This window comes from Paramisgurnus dabryanus, chromosome 5 (genome assembly GCF_030506205.2).
Source record: "Paramisgurnus dabryanus chromosome 5, PD_genome_1.1, whole genome shotgun sequence".
NCBI classification, from domain to species: domain Eukaryota; kingdom Metazoa; phylum Chordata; class Actinopteri; order Cypriniformes; family Cobitidae; genus Paramisgurnus; species Paramisgurnus dabryanus.
The window spans coordinates 46,753,829-46,768,738 of NC_133341.1; the positions used below are offsets into that span (position 1 = coordinate 46,753,829).

The following is a 14,910-nucleotide window of genomic DNA, read 5'->3' on the forward strand; positions in this document are numbered from 1 at the left end:
AGTGTTGCCCTATGGCAAGCGGCTGCATGTCCGTGTCTGTTTTAAAGATCGCTCTGAATGGGATCTCTATGAAAAGTCTGTCACAAAAATGGAATTATCTCTGCTTTTTGCTCAAAATGTGGTGTTTTTGCAGAAACCTACCCATATTCAAAAGCTGATTACAAAAGAACTACTGAAGGTAGGATGAAACGTTTTTTTTTTTTTGTTGGAAAGCAGAGGGTCTGTTGGCTGTAAAGGATTTGGGGATAGCAAAAAAGGTACAACCATTGTTGTAACAATTCAGACAACCGTGCTGAGAATATCGGGCCTAGAACAGTTTGTAATCGTGCCGCGCCGAACCAGGCCCAGCTGGAAACATAACTGTAACTGTTCCTTACCCTTCTTAGAACGGTTGAATGATGGTAAAAAAAGCGCTCCTAAATATTTTCTCATATCTGGAACTACTCCTTTAACTGTATTTAACGCTGAATGCTCCTCTACATGAGGACATTGAGCTATCTGACATCTCACTAAAGTGAAACTGTGCAGACAATTAATCTATAGTTCCCATGTCATGAATGGTTTCTTTCTGGGTCTGTTAGCCAGGCAATTGTGAAGCTGGAAGAAAAATGCATTACTTCACTGTTTGAAGTATACACTAAAAAGTGCTCTTTTGTCCAGTCTGAAATGTACCATAGTAACACTGAAGAGTCAAACTTTCCTTGCTGGACCTGAAAATGGGGTTTTAATGGTAATCACTTGACAGGAAATTCAAATACAGAACAACGCAAAGGCTTGTGGGTCAAAAGTAAACACCCTGCGAGAAGCCAGTGAGAGGGATGCGTAATTTAAGTGCCGGCTGTGTGAAAATGACAGGGGCGAGGAAGTCTGACCGAGTCACGACCACCCATAAAGTCAATAATGAAGATCTTTTCACCCAGGAGGATTCTGCTCAGCAGAAAAACTACTGTGGATGGTAAACTTTATTCTTCAAAACACTGTTGTGTGAAAATCCAAAATGTCTATGTGTTTGGACAATAATAGGATGACAAAACCTTCCATTTTGATAGAGAATACATCATCAGGGCTGAATCATACGTCAGTCTCTCTTATTACTCAAACCCAGACAACCGATGGTGATATCAGACATAAAGCCCTTTCACACAGACATTACGGAAAATTCACAAAAAAATTTTTGCATTTAAACCACATGCATATACAGGAAGTACTAGAGCTCCTATAAATAACCAATTACAGAAGGCTATCAAAATACAAAATGAATGTAGTAGGTAAATTAAAATATCAATGTATAAATATAGCATCTAAAAATTCTGTTAACATGCAATATCATAAACTAACAATTCTGACATCACATGCCCTTAAGTCAATGGACGTTTTTGTCTTAAAGAAAACAAAAAGATGGAGACAACCGCAGAAATCTGATATCCTTTGCGCATTATGAATTGTCCATATGAAAGTTTATTCGAATTGACATTAGAAGGCATCACCATATTGACCAATTACCCAAAACACACTAAATATTGTGTTGTCCATTTGGATAAAGAATCTACATATGTATCTGAATGTCACCAACATACAGAGAGTTAAAATTACTGTCAATATCCAATTAAAAGTTAAAGCAAATGTGCTATCTAATGATAGTAATTAGTTAACAAACATGGATTGGAGACTACATAGCCATAGCGCAATGCCAAACTCCCACCAACTTCATGCATTTGTGGGGCCGCGGGCTCCTGACAAGCTTAACGCTAATGAGACAACACTATTGAGGCTGAACACTGGCTGAAAGATCTCCATTTCCAGGGCTAATCTTATGCAAACAAGCAACCACATGGACCCCAACAGGAAATAAAGGGACCACCCGCAGACGCCCACTACATACAAAAGGACTACAACACTGAGTTGTGTTGTGACTTAAGGACAGAAATAAGACCACTGAATACGTAAAGAGGACAATGTTGACAATTGTGTTCATCAGATCCAGACCAGAATGATTCCTGTGCTGATCCAGTTTTTGGTTTTGTATGCTGTATGGGGTTTTATTGCAAGCACATTAAAACAATGTCAGACAGGGACACTTTAACCCAGAATACAACATAAGGGGTGTGAAAGTCAGTCATAGAGATGATGACGTAATTCACAATAACATACAGTACTAGATAGAAACAGCGTGTTGCTTATCTAATCTAAATTAAAAGCATTGATGTCTCTACTTTTTCTAAAGTCACATAGGGTTTGAAACACAGAGTTTTGTGTGATTTAGGAATATTTTATTTACTGTTTCAACGAAAACTGACGATAAACAGCACATCAAAACACGTTTAACAGTTAATGCTAACCAATGACTGACAGAAAAAGAAGAATGACACCAAGCTGCCTGTGTACTACTTAACTGATACTTCTTCTTTAAAAATCAAAGGTTTGAAAAGAAAAGGCATTTATAAAACTTTTCCCTTAAATATGATGAATATGTACACATGAACATTAAGAGGTAAGATTTTTAAGTCACAGAAAGCGAGAGATGCGCGCGGATCGTACATGAATCACTGACGGTTAATACATGACGTACTGTACAGTCAATATATCACTCACCTGAGACACACAACACGGGGTACACATGGTGACAGTGGGGTAAAATCCTATTTTACACACGCTGACCCAATCCAAATGCGAGTTTTTTTATTCGCGCGATCGTGCCTCGGCGTCCACAGCTTCCCTCGCGAGCGCCGCTCACAATAGACTGACGACGTGCACGCGCGATCCTGCTCGGCCTGCGCGTGGACGTTTGTGATGCTTCCTTAGATCAAGACCGAGATAAATCTAAAGTCACGGTGCTGTGGTGGGTTACAGTGATGGCTTACTATCAAAATACATTTCGTATCTAATTTTCAAATGGAATAAACCCTCACAGCTCGTGACTTCCGCTGTCGTCATGATATGAGGTTTCAAATTTCCCTCGACCACGATGACAATAAACAAACATAAAAGCTATGTACAGTAGCCTACCTGTGTACGTTACATTCATCAATTTACTACCTCACAACAAAAGGTAAATATTTAATTTAGCCCTGGTGATTTAGATGTTACACCATATATGCCTAGTATTTTTTATTGTATGTTTACAATAGTAAACTAGTAAAATCCCTATATTACCATAACCGTATTATACTATAACCATTTTTACCTTATAGTTAATATTAAAGTATAGACTACTTCAGTATTCACAAATGTATCAGTTCACTATAGTTAATATAATACACATTTTTTCTCTCCTGTAGACTTCAGAAAAGCTCCTGTGTGATGACATCATTTGGAGGTGCATTGTGGGAAGGGACATTTTCGGGGGAGAAAGGCTGTCATTGCATGTGCTAAACAGCAAACTAACTAGCTCTCTAACCAACTATTTATCTATCAGACACAAGCTGGTGACAAGACTGTGACAACAGCACCTCTCACAGGACCATTGATGCAAAAAGACATAAGAACATAAATCACTAAGTTAAAACCCTAAATAGACAGATGGTCCAACTACACTCTACATATGATGTATATGCATATTACTTTGGGTTACGCTAACAAACAGGTGGTTTGCATAATGAAAACACAAAAACAACAGGCATTTACACAGTTTTCTATAATTTAATTTTCATAGTACATAAAAAAATAATTCAAATTATCACATAAATAAGCTCATACTGTAACTGTTACATGCACGGTTGAAAAAAAGAAAACATCCAGATCACTCAGAACACCAACTTCTTTTTAAGAGTACCTGAGACAAAAACAGATATATAAAAATGATCAGTTCAGCTTAATTTACAGTATATTTAACAATCCAACATACCATTCATTTAAGGTGCACTATGTAGATTTTAGCGGCATCTAGTGGCAAGGTTGCAAATTGCAACCAACAGCTCAGTCCACAGCTTAGCCCTCCCTTTCAAAACGCATAGAGAAGCTACGGTAGCCACCACAGGACAAACATGTCATCCTCTGAGACAATGTAGTGACAAAACACGAACTGTAGAGCAGTTTGTCTCTTTAGGGGCACTTTAGAAACATGACAGTGACCTCCATGTAAGGGGACCCGTGGTGTATATAGATAAAAACGTCTCATTCTAAGAAAATTAAACCATAATGGGTCGGCATGTAAGGTCTTTATACACCACTGATAATATGTATATTACATTGTATTCTGTCAATAGATCCTCTTAAAATGTACACATTGCACCTTTAAGATTTTGAAGTGACACGCTATCAGGCATGTTTTTCACCTTGATCAATGACATCACGTTTTCTCTTAATTCCTATCATCAGGTTTTCTTTCTCTTTTAGGGCCTCTGCTGAAGAGTTTGGTCTGGGAAGCTGAGGTCCTGGAGTTGGTCCTGGTTTATTGCTGAAATACTTCATCTTCAAAGCCTGAAACAGAATCATCCTTTCATTCAAACACTTACTGTATATACAGCGTGATCTCAGCTTAGTCTTTGACCAATTTTTTTCTTTGACATTATAACAGTTCTTTGTTTTATATTATTTACAACCCTAAAATTACAAAAAAAACAACAACAACTCCAGATTCTCACTTTATAACCACACAATCAGTGGTTTATGCTGCATATGAACGCACATTTGTTGTACCCTCAGTGTAGATGGCTCTACTGATTATAAATCACCTGTGTAGCTGTGGTGCGTGTGCAGGGGTTAAAGGTGAATAAACCCTGGAGGAGCTCCAGAAGATCATCGCCCGCTGCGCTGAAGATGTGCTCCAATGGAGTGCCAGGAAACAATTTAAATGAGACATAGTCCGGGAGACTGGACATCCCCTGAAAGACCAGCACGTGTTAAATCACAGATACCCAATGCACCAAATAAACAAATAAAAACAAAAACAAATAACGAGTAGATGAAGCTTACAGGCCATGTCTCCTCTGTTGGTGTTCCTAAAGCTTCAAATATCTTTGTCAGTTGGTCCAAGTCTGAATCACCAGCTAAAAATGGTACCTGAACAAAAACCAACAACAATGTATGCATGGGTATTAAGAAAAGCCAGATTTAAAGTGGTTTTCTAAACACTTACTCGGAGTAAAAGCTCAGCAAGAATGCAGCCAACTGCCCACATATCTACACCCACACCGTACATCCTGGCACCGAAGAGCAGCTCTGGGGAACGGTACCATCTGAGAAACACCAAAAAGCATTTGTTATTATTTTGTTAATGAAAATAATCGAAAACAACAACAACAAGACTGTTGGCCTTTACAAACCTTGTTACTACTTGATGTGTATATACTCTGTTTGGACTTCCAAATGCTTTAGCCAATCCGAAATCAGCAAGCTTTAAGACTCCATTTTCATCCAGCAGCAAGTTATTGGGTTTAAGATCCTAAAATGAAAGAAAGGATCACAGTGATCTCTATATATTGTCGTTTTGAGACTACAGGACATCATGACCCCAAAGACATAAGTGAAGCTCACCCTGTGCAATATCCAGTAACTGTGCATGTACTCCAAACCCTGTAGTGTCATCAGAATGTACGCCTTGATGTTAGCCGGTGTCAACACCAGACTGGTGTCCTTAATGATCACCTGAAAACAGATCATAGTGCAGTTTAACAACTGGTGCTGTATTACAGTCTTATCGCCACTAGAGGTTGCTAAACAACGGCTGTAGAGCTTGATGATGCTGAAATTGATCTTACAGGCTCAGAAATCATGTACATGGATGTTAGAAAATAAAGTTTTACTACGGTTCGATTATAACATAAGCCCGTAGCGTGGCTTCATAGAAGTGGCATGGTAGTAATCACTATCAACATGCACAGACTGATCAGCGTAAGATCAATGTCACAAAGTCAGGCACAGTGTCACAAAGTCAAACACAACTATGGTTTAACGGAAGCAAATATGAAAACTGAGGAAAGCCTGGATGTGAAGCCATTGACAAGTGACAATTCTTTAAATTCTGAATACATTAGGTATGATGCAAGAACACATGTGAACAAAATATAAATATAAACTCAGATGCAAAAGCATATTAATTGCAAATGTCTATTTATAGGTCTTTCATGTTAATATTAAATTATTCATTTCAAAGTATAAAAGTTTACAATTACTGAACCATATCCCTTATTCAGTCCATGTCTTGGAAAAAATACATGGGACATACTCTTATGTTCTATACAAACTGGAGATGTATACCCAAGTTAGTTGTTGTCATAAAGTATTGTATTGTTGCATTATATTGGTGTTTTAAAGAAAATGAAACCTGCTTACAACATGAGAAATTACCAATTAGCCAACAGGCTAATATCCAAAACAGATATTATGTGCACAATGCGCTATTCTCATCTCAAATTAGGTAATATGTCCCTTCTCATTTTAACAGTCCACGTTTTCTGAGGTTCTTTGTCCTGTGGAAATTTGTAAAACGATGTATGTTCTGTGTTTTGATGGATGAATTACCAGCGTCCTGATACAAAACAATAGGTTTAAACTAAAGTGCATTCTCTGGATGTCCATCCCTCACAGCCTTAGTTTGGAATCAACATGGCAGCGGACTGAATAAGACTGGCCCTGCGTCCCAGTTTTTTTTATGACCTTCCATCGCTAACTTCACTCAGTCTCGTTCACTCGGATGTATGAGTGCCCACTACTGCTGAAACACTTGAAGTAGGTTCAAATGGATCGCCCTTAGCCCTTGATCACATGGAAAGTGGAGACTGCCCCCTCCATGTGCAAAGCGCGAGTTGCTGAAGTGACGTCACAATCGTGATGCATTTTGGGGCATTTAGGCTGCGTTCCACTCCAGTTTTAGACACGCACTTGCAAACTTTCCTCAACACTTCCCCTCGGGGAAATCCCTGTCGCCATTTTAAAGTGCGTTCCACTTCGTCAAGTGGACGAAGGAAGTATGTATGGAAAGACCCTCGCTCCCTCGATTTTGACCAAGGGAGCGAGTCTACTTCATATGTACACTTCAGGCAGCTCCATATCCCACAATGCAACTTCCCACAAATGTCACATCACTTCAGCAACTCATGCTTTGCACAGTTCCAATTATGGAGGGGGCAGTCTCCACTTTCCATGTGATCAAAGGCTTAGAGCAGGGCTATTCAAATCTTACCCTGGAGGGCCAGAGCACTGCATAGTTTAGCTCCAACCCTGATCAAACACACCTGAGCAAGCTAATCAAGAGCCGTTTCTCAATATGTGTTCTTGTCTGTACTTGTGTTCTTGTGGACTTGTGAAACGTCATCAGTCGCGGCCCAAGTACTGTTCCAATTCAAAGCTAGCATCAAGCCCAAGTTCACATAAAATCCCCGGATGTGTTCTTGATCCGCCCATTTTATCGAGGATGCATCAGAGGAGACTTGTGTGGACTTATGACAGCGAAGTTTCCCAGAATGCATTTCACGTCAGGAGTTCGTTCTTCCGAGTCTGAACTTGCAAAGTTCGAACTACGAAGGACACAAGTCCGAGTTCGGCGTACTTGGTTTTGAGAAACGGCTAAGGTCTTCATGATCACTAGACAATCACAGGTGGTTAAGTTTTATTAGGGTTGGAGCTAAACTATGCAGTGCTCCGGCCCTCCAGGGTAAGATTTGAATAGCCCTGGCTTAGAGCAATCTATTTGAACATACTTCAAGTGTTCCAGCAGTAGTGGGCACTCGTATAACGTAAGCAATGACGTACATCCGGGTGAACAAGACTGAGGGTAGTTAGCAAGGGAAGGTCCTAAAAAAACGAACTGGAACACAGGGCTATTAGGACTGAAATACATACACACCTTCAAACAAAAACATCATGATCACATTTGTGGACTTTTGGTAGCTAGACCAGCAATAACAATCAAGTTTTTCCTCTTAATAGCTAGAAATTATTTGTTTAGTTATTGAAATTTTGTTGGAGTGAACAGTAAATGTTATTAGACAGTTACACAGGAGGACACTACAAATAAATGCAGTTTTAATCTTACCTCCAGATCCGTCTCCATGAAGTCAAAGACGAGACTGATGTTAGATTTATGACCGAACGCATCCAGGAGCTTTGACACAAACAAAAAAAGTTTCTCTGTGTCAGTATTAGAATGCATTTAACAGTGCATCAGATTTGCACGAGACACATCACTTACCCCAATAATGTTTGGATGACTTAGTTCTTGTAACAATTTAATCTCTCGTAGAGCTGTTCTGTTGATGCCTAGAAGACAAAAAAATTAAGTGGAAGCCTTGAACAAAACAGATTATGAAATAAAGCTAAAATCAAAGAAAAGAAAAAAAGTGAAGCACACACCATCTTTGGCCTCCGTTCTGTGTCCCACTTTAATCTGCAAACAAGTTAAATAAAGTTTGCATTAAAAAAAATCTAATTAACATAATGATAGCAATGTGAAAGAAAATACAAATGTACTACAGTAAACTACCTCATACAAAATAGCAAAAGATGAGAACGTGGTAAAAAGTGACAAAAAAAACTATATGTGATAGATAGCCTAAATTTCGGATTCAGTGATGTGTTTAGCTGGATTTTTTTACCTTTTTGATAGCAACAATGGTGTTTGTGGTTTTGTCCCTGGCCTTGTACACAGTTGCAAACTGCAAAGAAATGACACAAGATTATCTTTGTTAAATTGAGAATATTTAAAATGCACCTACAGAAGAAGATGCTGCACGAATACATAAACAATACAGAAGCGCCTGAAAACCAGACAGGACAGAAGTATCAAAGTAAAATCGTCTACCTGTCCTTCTCCCAAAAAGTCCAGCTTTTCATAGCGCTTCGCTCTTGTTTTCACATCTAATGCCATGATATCAACTGAAGAACTGCTCTTTGTGAAACCACACTTCCTGCTTTGTTAAAGAGCAATAAACACTTCCGGTTTAAATAAAAGTCCCACGAGGTTAACCGGACATTTTTGGAGCTTCACAAAAATATTTAGTTAAAATATTTCTTTAAGTTAATTTATATAAATATTGGATAATAACATATTAGACGAATATACAATTATTTAAGTTATTGCAGAACAAAAGTTCTGCTCGATTAAACATAAAGGGACGTAGTTGTTTTTGTATTTATTTTTTTATTAAGATGGATATTTGTAAAAACATAAGTAATTTTATTCTTTTTTGTCGTTGTTGTCGAATGTGTATGTGTTTCTCTGTCTAAGCCCAGTTCACAATGCTCATTAGAACTCAAACAAGAAATTATACGAAATCCCGTTACATTTCTGCATGCAATATTGTAAATTTTCTAAAATGTTCCCGAAGCCACTTTTTGATTCACATTTCACGTGTGTTTACTTTAAAGTCTTATTTGGTAACTTTAATCTCCTGACTTATTTGATGCAATAAATCACTTCTTGCTGCAGGGGGCGCTGTTGTCAATGGAAATCCATGAGCGTCTACCTTTCTTAACAGCTCATTAATTTTTGAAAATATACAGGTGAGCTGGCTTTGATATATTCTGGGTGAATATCAAATGAAACAACAATTTATTTAACTCCTTTTTTGCGTTATTGCAATATTTAAATGAACAGTGGTTGAATTGCACTTTTCAAATCCCTTTAAGATGTAATCTGCTATCTTTAGTAGATTAATCTGACAGGTGCATTACAGGTAGCAGATTAAAGCTTCATACATAGATATGAGCACACTAATGGATGCATTTAGTGTCAGGATAAAATCAGTAACAAAACATGTTGACATTTCAGACTTAAACCAGTAAAATACTCATCATAATACTTTATTCGGGAACAAGCATGCAAATAACAATAGGCATTACATATAGATTTTTATATAACAGTAGTGACAGGATTATACTTTACTTGACAGAACCATTATAAACGATTACACAATTATTATACAATTGTTCCTTTAAAGCACGTTTCCCCTTTGATACCTTTTTGTTTGACTTGTTTACTGTACGCCTTTCTATCTCCATCAGAAGTTTCCCATCTCAACAGGAAGTGGTTAGCACAAGCTCTGTTCTTATGAAGACGCCCACTTCCTCTGACTTTGATAAACACATTTGTGGTTTTGTGCACAAACCCCATCAGATAAATTTTCTTAACTGCTGTTAAACCCATGTCCCCAAATTACAGAATGATTTCTGGGTGATTTCGCAATACAAAACAGGATTTAAGGCCAATCTAGTGTAGTTCAGAAGTGAGTTTCGGTTAAGTAATTTTGACAAAACAATAATGATTAGTAAGATTAGCCTCATTTCAAATGAGAGGTGCAACATGTTTGCATTGTTTATTTTGTGTTACAATGAAAAATACACAGAGGTTTGGTGCAAATGTGCATAAAAAAATTCATAGGAAACAAATATGCTTTTTGAATTTGCAGCCAAATTTAGGAAATCAGCTTCAAACATACTGAATAATAAAACTGAGCCTTTCATTGCATAATTTTTCTTAATGCAGGTGAAATTATCATTTTTGGTAGTTAAGTATACCATAATAACCACACCCTCATTTGTATATTTTTGCAAGTAATTGTTTTTTAAATAAATATTTAACTCTTGGCATTTGATACTCAGTAAATGCTGTTCCCCATTTAAAACCGTAATCAAGTCTATTGTGGTCTCATGTTTGTTTTCTGTAGCTCATAAGATGATTCATTTCACAACCTATTGGTGAGTATGCAAAACTACTGAGGACATGATGAGTCAATATGAGCATCTACTAGTTATATCAACATTCTTAGTCAAGACACACAAGTAAAAAAGCATGCAAAACTACTTTTAAGATTTTATTTAGAAGGGATAATATTGACATTTATAGGTAAGTTGCCTGTGGTTTTATAAAGACTTCAGTATTTTAAATTATCAGCTCATAAGCCACATCACAAAAAATGCTGGACAAGCGTTTTGCAGTATTCTGCAACAAATGCCTCATGCATCTTGATATGTTGCGTCTGCTCATGTTCTGTGGGTAGATCTTACACCCAAACCACATATTAGTGTGAGCAACAAACTGTACATGAAAACCTCTCACCTATCAGTTGCTTAACAGATCTGAAGACCAACTCAAAATTTAATATCACTTTTGGTCTTTAAGATCAGGAAACTTCTCTGCCGATAACCAAGTATTAGGAGTGATGTCTGCCAATACAGATTACTGATAATTTGGTGGTTTTACCTTTAATAAGTGCTTTTAAATTAATGATAATTAATGGCACAGTTTTGTAAGAAATGCCAATAAAACTTTTATTTTCTCTATTTCAACAGTTTACTTCAAAATAATCAGTTTTAGTTATAAGTAAACCTGTTAGTAAATTCTAAATATTAAAATAGCGTTTCTTAAGTTCTATGAACTAATAACATTCAGTTAATTACTATCAATACTAAAAATCAAGCTGGTGATGATTCGTAACACTTCCTTTACACACAATTTGCAATGCATTTCCTGCCACTTTTCATTGAGAGAAATAATCGGCCGGTTATTTTTAAACTGTGAAAATGTGATCTTACCAGCCGATAGTGATTATTGGCTGATATTATATATATGCCCTACGGGTGCATTTACAGAAATGTTTAATTAATGTGCAATGTCCCTGATAACTGAACAAATAAAAAATATCGGTGCATCTATATACATAAGGCTCTTCACAAAACTGATACAAGTATATCAATATCTAGGTCATTAGATACTGTAGTTTTCATTGAAAACAGATTGTGGTAGTCCACATCTAACTTCTTACATATGGTATCCATGGCAACTTTATCCACAAGAAAAATCATTGAAGCTCTTTGAATAATCGCCAGTGTCATTGATTTTCAAGGGTGGCCAATGAGAAGTATTTACTAACACAGTCAAGGCATTGACTGCCCGTCAAGGGAGCAAATTCTGACCTCTATATTGAAGAGGTCTAAGGGTGTCATTACATTCTTTCTCGATCAATACACCGCTCAAATACAAACACTCGACCTGTCTAAAAGGATAGAAGAGGTAAATAATGTGGGGTGGATGAGCGATGACAGGTCAGTATTAAATATGTTTTGTTTAAATCCAATATAGTCCTAGTATTGGCTTCCATTTACTTTTATATGAGAGTTGGCAAGATGTGCAAGCGAAGCTTTGCCAACTGCAATAATATTTTAGGAGGACTATACAGTCACAACAGTTCACATTGAGATGGATAAATGTGAAGTAAAATGTAAATCAACCGGCGTTTCACCCTGATTGAATTATCTTCATGAAACTGCTTTAAATCATTGGGGCGGTTTCCCGGGCAGGATTTAGGTTAAGCCAGGACTAGACCTTAGATATACTAGGACATTTAAGTAGTTTTACAAACATATCTTATAAAAACATAATTGGTGTGCATTTTGAGACAAAACAGTGACACTGGTATATGTTAAGATATTTCAGTACAAGATGTTTTTATATTAGAGCATCTTAAACATGCATTTTAGTCTGGGACTAGGATAAGCCCTGTCTGGCAAGCCACCCCATGATGTATGTGAACTGCCTGTTTCATAAAAAGTTATTAAAGTTATTAAAAAGGAATTCATTACTAGTTACTAATTACATCTTCAATCGTGTAATTAGATTACTGCACAAATTACTCTCTCTAAAAAGTATTTTATTACTTATTACTAATTACTTTCTAAATTCCATATAGTAAATGATACAAGGATAGGCTCAAATAAATATTATGGTCCCACTTTAGGGTTAACTATTAACTACTTTTGGCTAAATACTCCAACTTTGCTTATTAATACTTAGTAAAGTAGTTGTTAATTTTAAGTATTGGTAGAAATGGGGAGGGTATAGAATATGGTTTTGCAGAATAAGGCATTAATATGTGCTACATACATTTAAGTACTAATAAACAGCCAACATCTCAGTAATATTAATTCTATTAAACAACCAGTTAAAAGTGAGAATTAGAAATTAGAGTGTTACCATTAATCTTATTAACTTACCAAAGTATATATCTAAAGTGAGAAGCATGCATAAAAAACATTTTAACCTAGACTTTAAGTTTTGATGTTATAATACTATTGTATTACAGTATATAGTATTGTTCTGTACAGTCTATACACAGTATTTAGTTACATTCAAAGTCACTGTAATAAAATTAAAGGAAAAATAAGAGTAATTCATTAGGGAAAGTAATTAAATTACACTTATAGTTAGTTACACCCAGCACTCCATTTGAATTGCATGGATATAAAAAATCTAAGGTAAACCTACAGAAATAAATGTCATTTAATGTATTAAATTACAATAAATTAATAAATAAACAAAAATAATATGAGTTTTGGCAAGAAAATAAATAAATAAATAAATAATAATGTAACTGTGTTGGAAAAATACTTTTTTTAAATAAAAAAACAAACAAAAATATATTTAGAGTATTATAGCAAACATATCAAACATTACATACATTACAATAAGTAAATGTATAATGTATATAAGTAAATAATGCGCGTGTTGATCGGTAGGGGGCGTCTGTGAGTGGTCGGGACCAGTCAGTGCATTTGCTAAGAGCACAGCACACCGATCATTATCAGAAACTACTGCGGGAGTCCGACAAGAGTCACATCACACTCGCGTTGAAGTCCGATCAAACGCGTTTAAACGCGCGGGAACGTCAGTGTCGGTTTATTCCTGGATATTTGTCCCCCGCGGCCATCCGGTGTGTCCTTTAAAGCGGGACTTTGGATTTTATTAAGGATCGCAGATTTGTTTTGTCCGCAGTGGGAAGGCTCGATCCACCCCCGAGTCTGATGATTTGAGAGGGAAGCGATGCAGCGCTCTGAGTGACTGCAGCTCACCAGATTCCTGCTTGAATCCGCATTCAATCTCAATCGGCACACGCGCGCCTGCGTTCTCCACGCGCATCGATTATAAACCAATCTATTTTCTACTCGTTTGGGTTTTTGTGTGCTTTTTTGTGAAGAAATCAAATTCATTTTTTACGCGTTAAACTCCGTTTTCTTGAGTTTGAGGGATTGTAAAGTGCTTGCCATCTCGATGTAAGTGGATGGATTTACTCGCGTAGACTTCAGCAGCAGCAGCAGCCGCTTCAGAAATGGGTGAGTTTACCTCAGCGTCCTTTCAACGACGAGTTACTACATTTACCAAAGCAGAATGCTATTTTATATAGATTGTAATTTATATACATACCAATGAAGATGCAGACTAAAAGCATTAAAAAGATCAGTAGTATTTGATTAAAAATGACATCTCGAGCCCGTTTGGTAAAGAACTTCTGCAGCGCTCCATCTTTAAAAGTGGACAGTCGCCAGTGCGCCTTTGCACGACTTACATTTATACAGTTCACCTTAAAAACAAATCCACATACCCACCGGTAACTTAAGAATATAATTGTCACACAACCCAGTTGCAGAAAATAGATGTTAATTTAACTCATTCTGATAAACAGCAGTGTTTGCCAAGAGTAGGCAAACGTTACACTGAAAGAATACCGTTTGCTGTATGTCCTAATGTCGTGTTATATTCAATTGGGTATTTAGCGTGATTTACGGTAATCGTGGCCATGCATCGGTTTCCCGCTGATTGAGAGTAGGCGTGTGTTTGCACTGTCAAGCGCCTATAGTAATTTCCACTATAAGCCACTGTGTAGGCTGCTTTCCATGTCACTCGTTTTTTTACTCATAGACGTCGCATGTGTGGTAAAACCCAGCCAGATGCCCACCTAGACAGCATTTGAGCATCTCGGCCACGTTCTTGCGAGCGGGCTTTCTTGCCTAAAAATGCTGTCAAGTACGCAGTGCTCTAGGTTTGATGGTTTTGCATGCAATGAAAATTTTGACTCAAGTGCTTCGTTTCCCATTAGAGGAGATCTGTCTTTTTATTAGGTTGCTTTGTCAAATTCACATCTTCTGACATTTACCACAATCAGATAATATTTAAATTATGTTAAGGGGGATTCAAAG

The 14,910-nt window shown here is 37.0% G+C and overlaps 3 protein-coding genes across 3 annotated transcripts in view; 1 reads left to right on the plus strand and 2 right to left on the minus strand.

The window, feature by feature from the left end:
• The window catches only part of serinc5 (serine incorporator 5), a 34,630-nt gene extending 31,751 nt beyond the window's left edge, over positions 1 to 2,879 (minus strand). Inside the window, exon 1 of the mRNA XM_065284496.2 lies at positions 2,593 to 2,879. Coding sequence (XP_065140568.1) covers positions 2,593 to 2,619 — 27 coding nt within the window. The 5' untranslated portion in view covers positions 2,620 to 2,879. The remainder of the gene's footprint in view (positions 1 to 2,592) is intronic.
• A 740-nt stretch (positions 2,880 to 3,619) lies between these two features.
• Positions 3,620 to 8,870, minus strand: cdk7 (cyclin-dependent kinase 7). The gene is made up of 12 exons (XM_065284684.1): positions 8,741 to 8,870; positions 8,535 to 8,594; positions 8,293 to 8,326; positions 8,132 to 8,199; positions 7,976 to 8,044; positions 5,476 to 5,586; positions 5,265 to 5,383; positions 5,078 to 5,177; positions 4,915 to 5,001; positions 4,674 to 4,823; positions 4,275 to 4,419; positions 3,620 to 3,772 (listed from the first exon to the last, which is right to left on the minus strand). Exons 1-12 carry the CDS (start codon positions 8,804 to 8,806, stop codon positions 3,744 to 3,746), a joined length of 1,038 nt encoding a protein of 345 aa, XP_065140756.1. The 5' UTR covers positions 8,807 to 8,870; the 3' UTR covers positions 3,620 to 3,743.
• A 4,641-nt stretch (positions 8,871 to 13,511) lies between these two features.
• The window catches only part of setbp1 (SET binding protein 1), a 96,410-nt gene continuing 95,011 nt past the window's right edge, over positions 13,512 to 14,910 (plus strand). The window contains exon 1 of the mRNA XM_065284497.1: positions 13,512 to 14,046. The gene's annotated coding sequence lies outside the window, so the exon portion shown is untranslated. The remainder of the gene's footprint in view (positions 14,047 to 14,910) is intronic.

Excerpts from the sequence above, each read along its gene's own strand:
- cdk7 (XM_065284684.1), bottom strand. The coding sequence starts at position 8,806 with ATGGCATTAGATGTGAAAACAAGAGCGAAGCGCTATGAAAAGCTGGAC. Across the intron at positions 8,045-8,131 it reads GTCATCCAAACATTATTGGG|CTCCTGGATGCGTTCGGTCA; the intron begins GTAAGTGATGTG and ends TTTGTGTCAAAG. Across the intron at positions 5,178-5,264 it reads ACACATCAAGTAGTAACAAG|ATGGTACCGTTCCCCAGAGC; the intron begins GTTTGTAAAGGC and ends GGTGTTTCTCAG.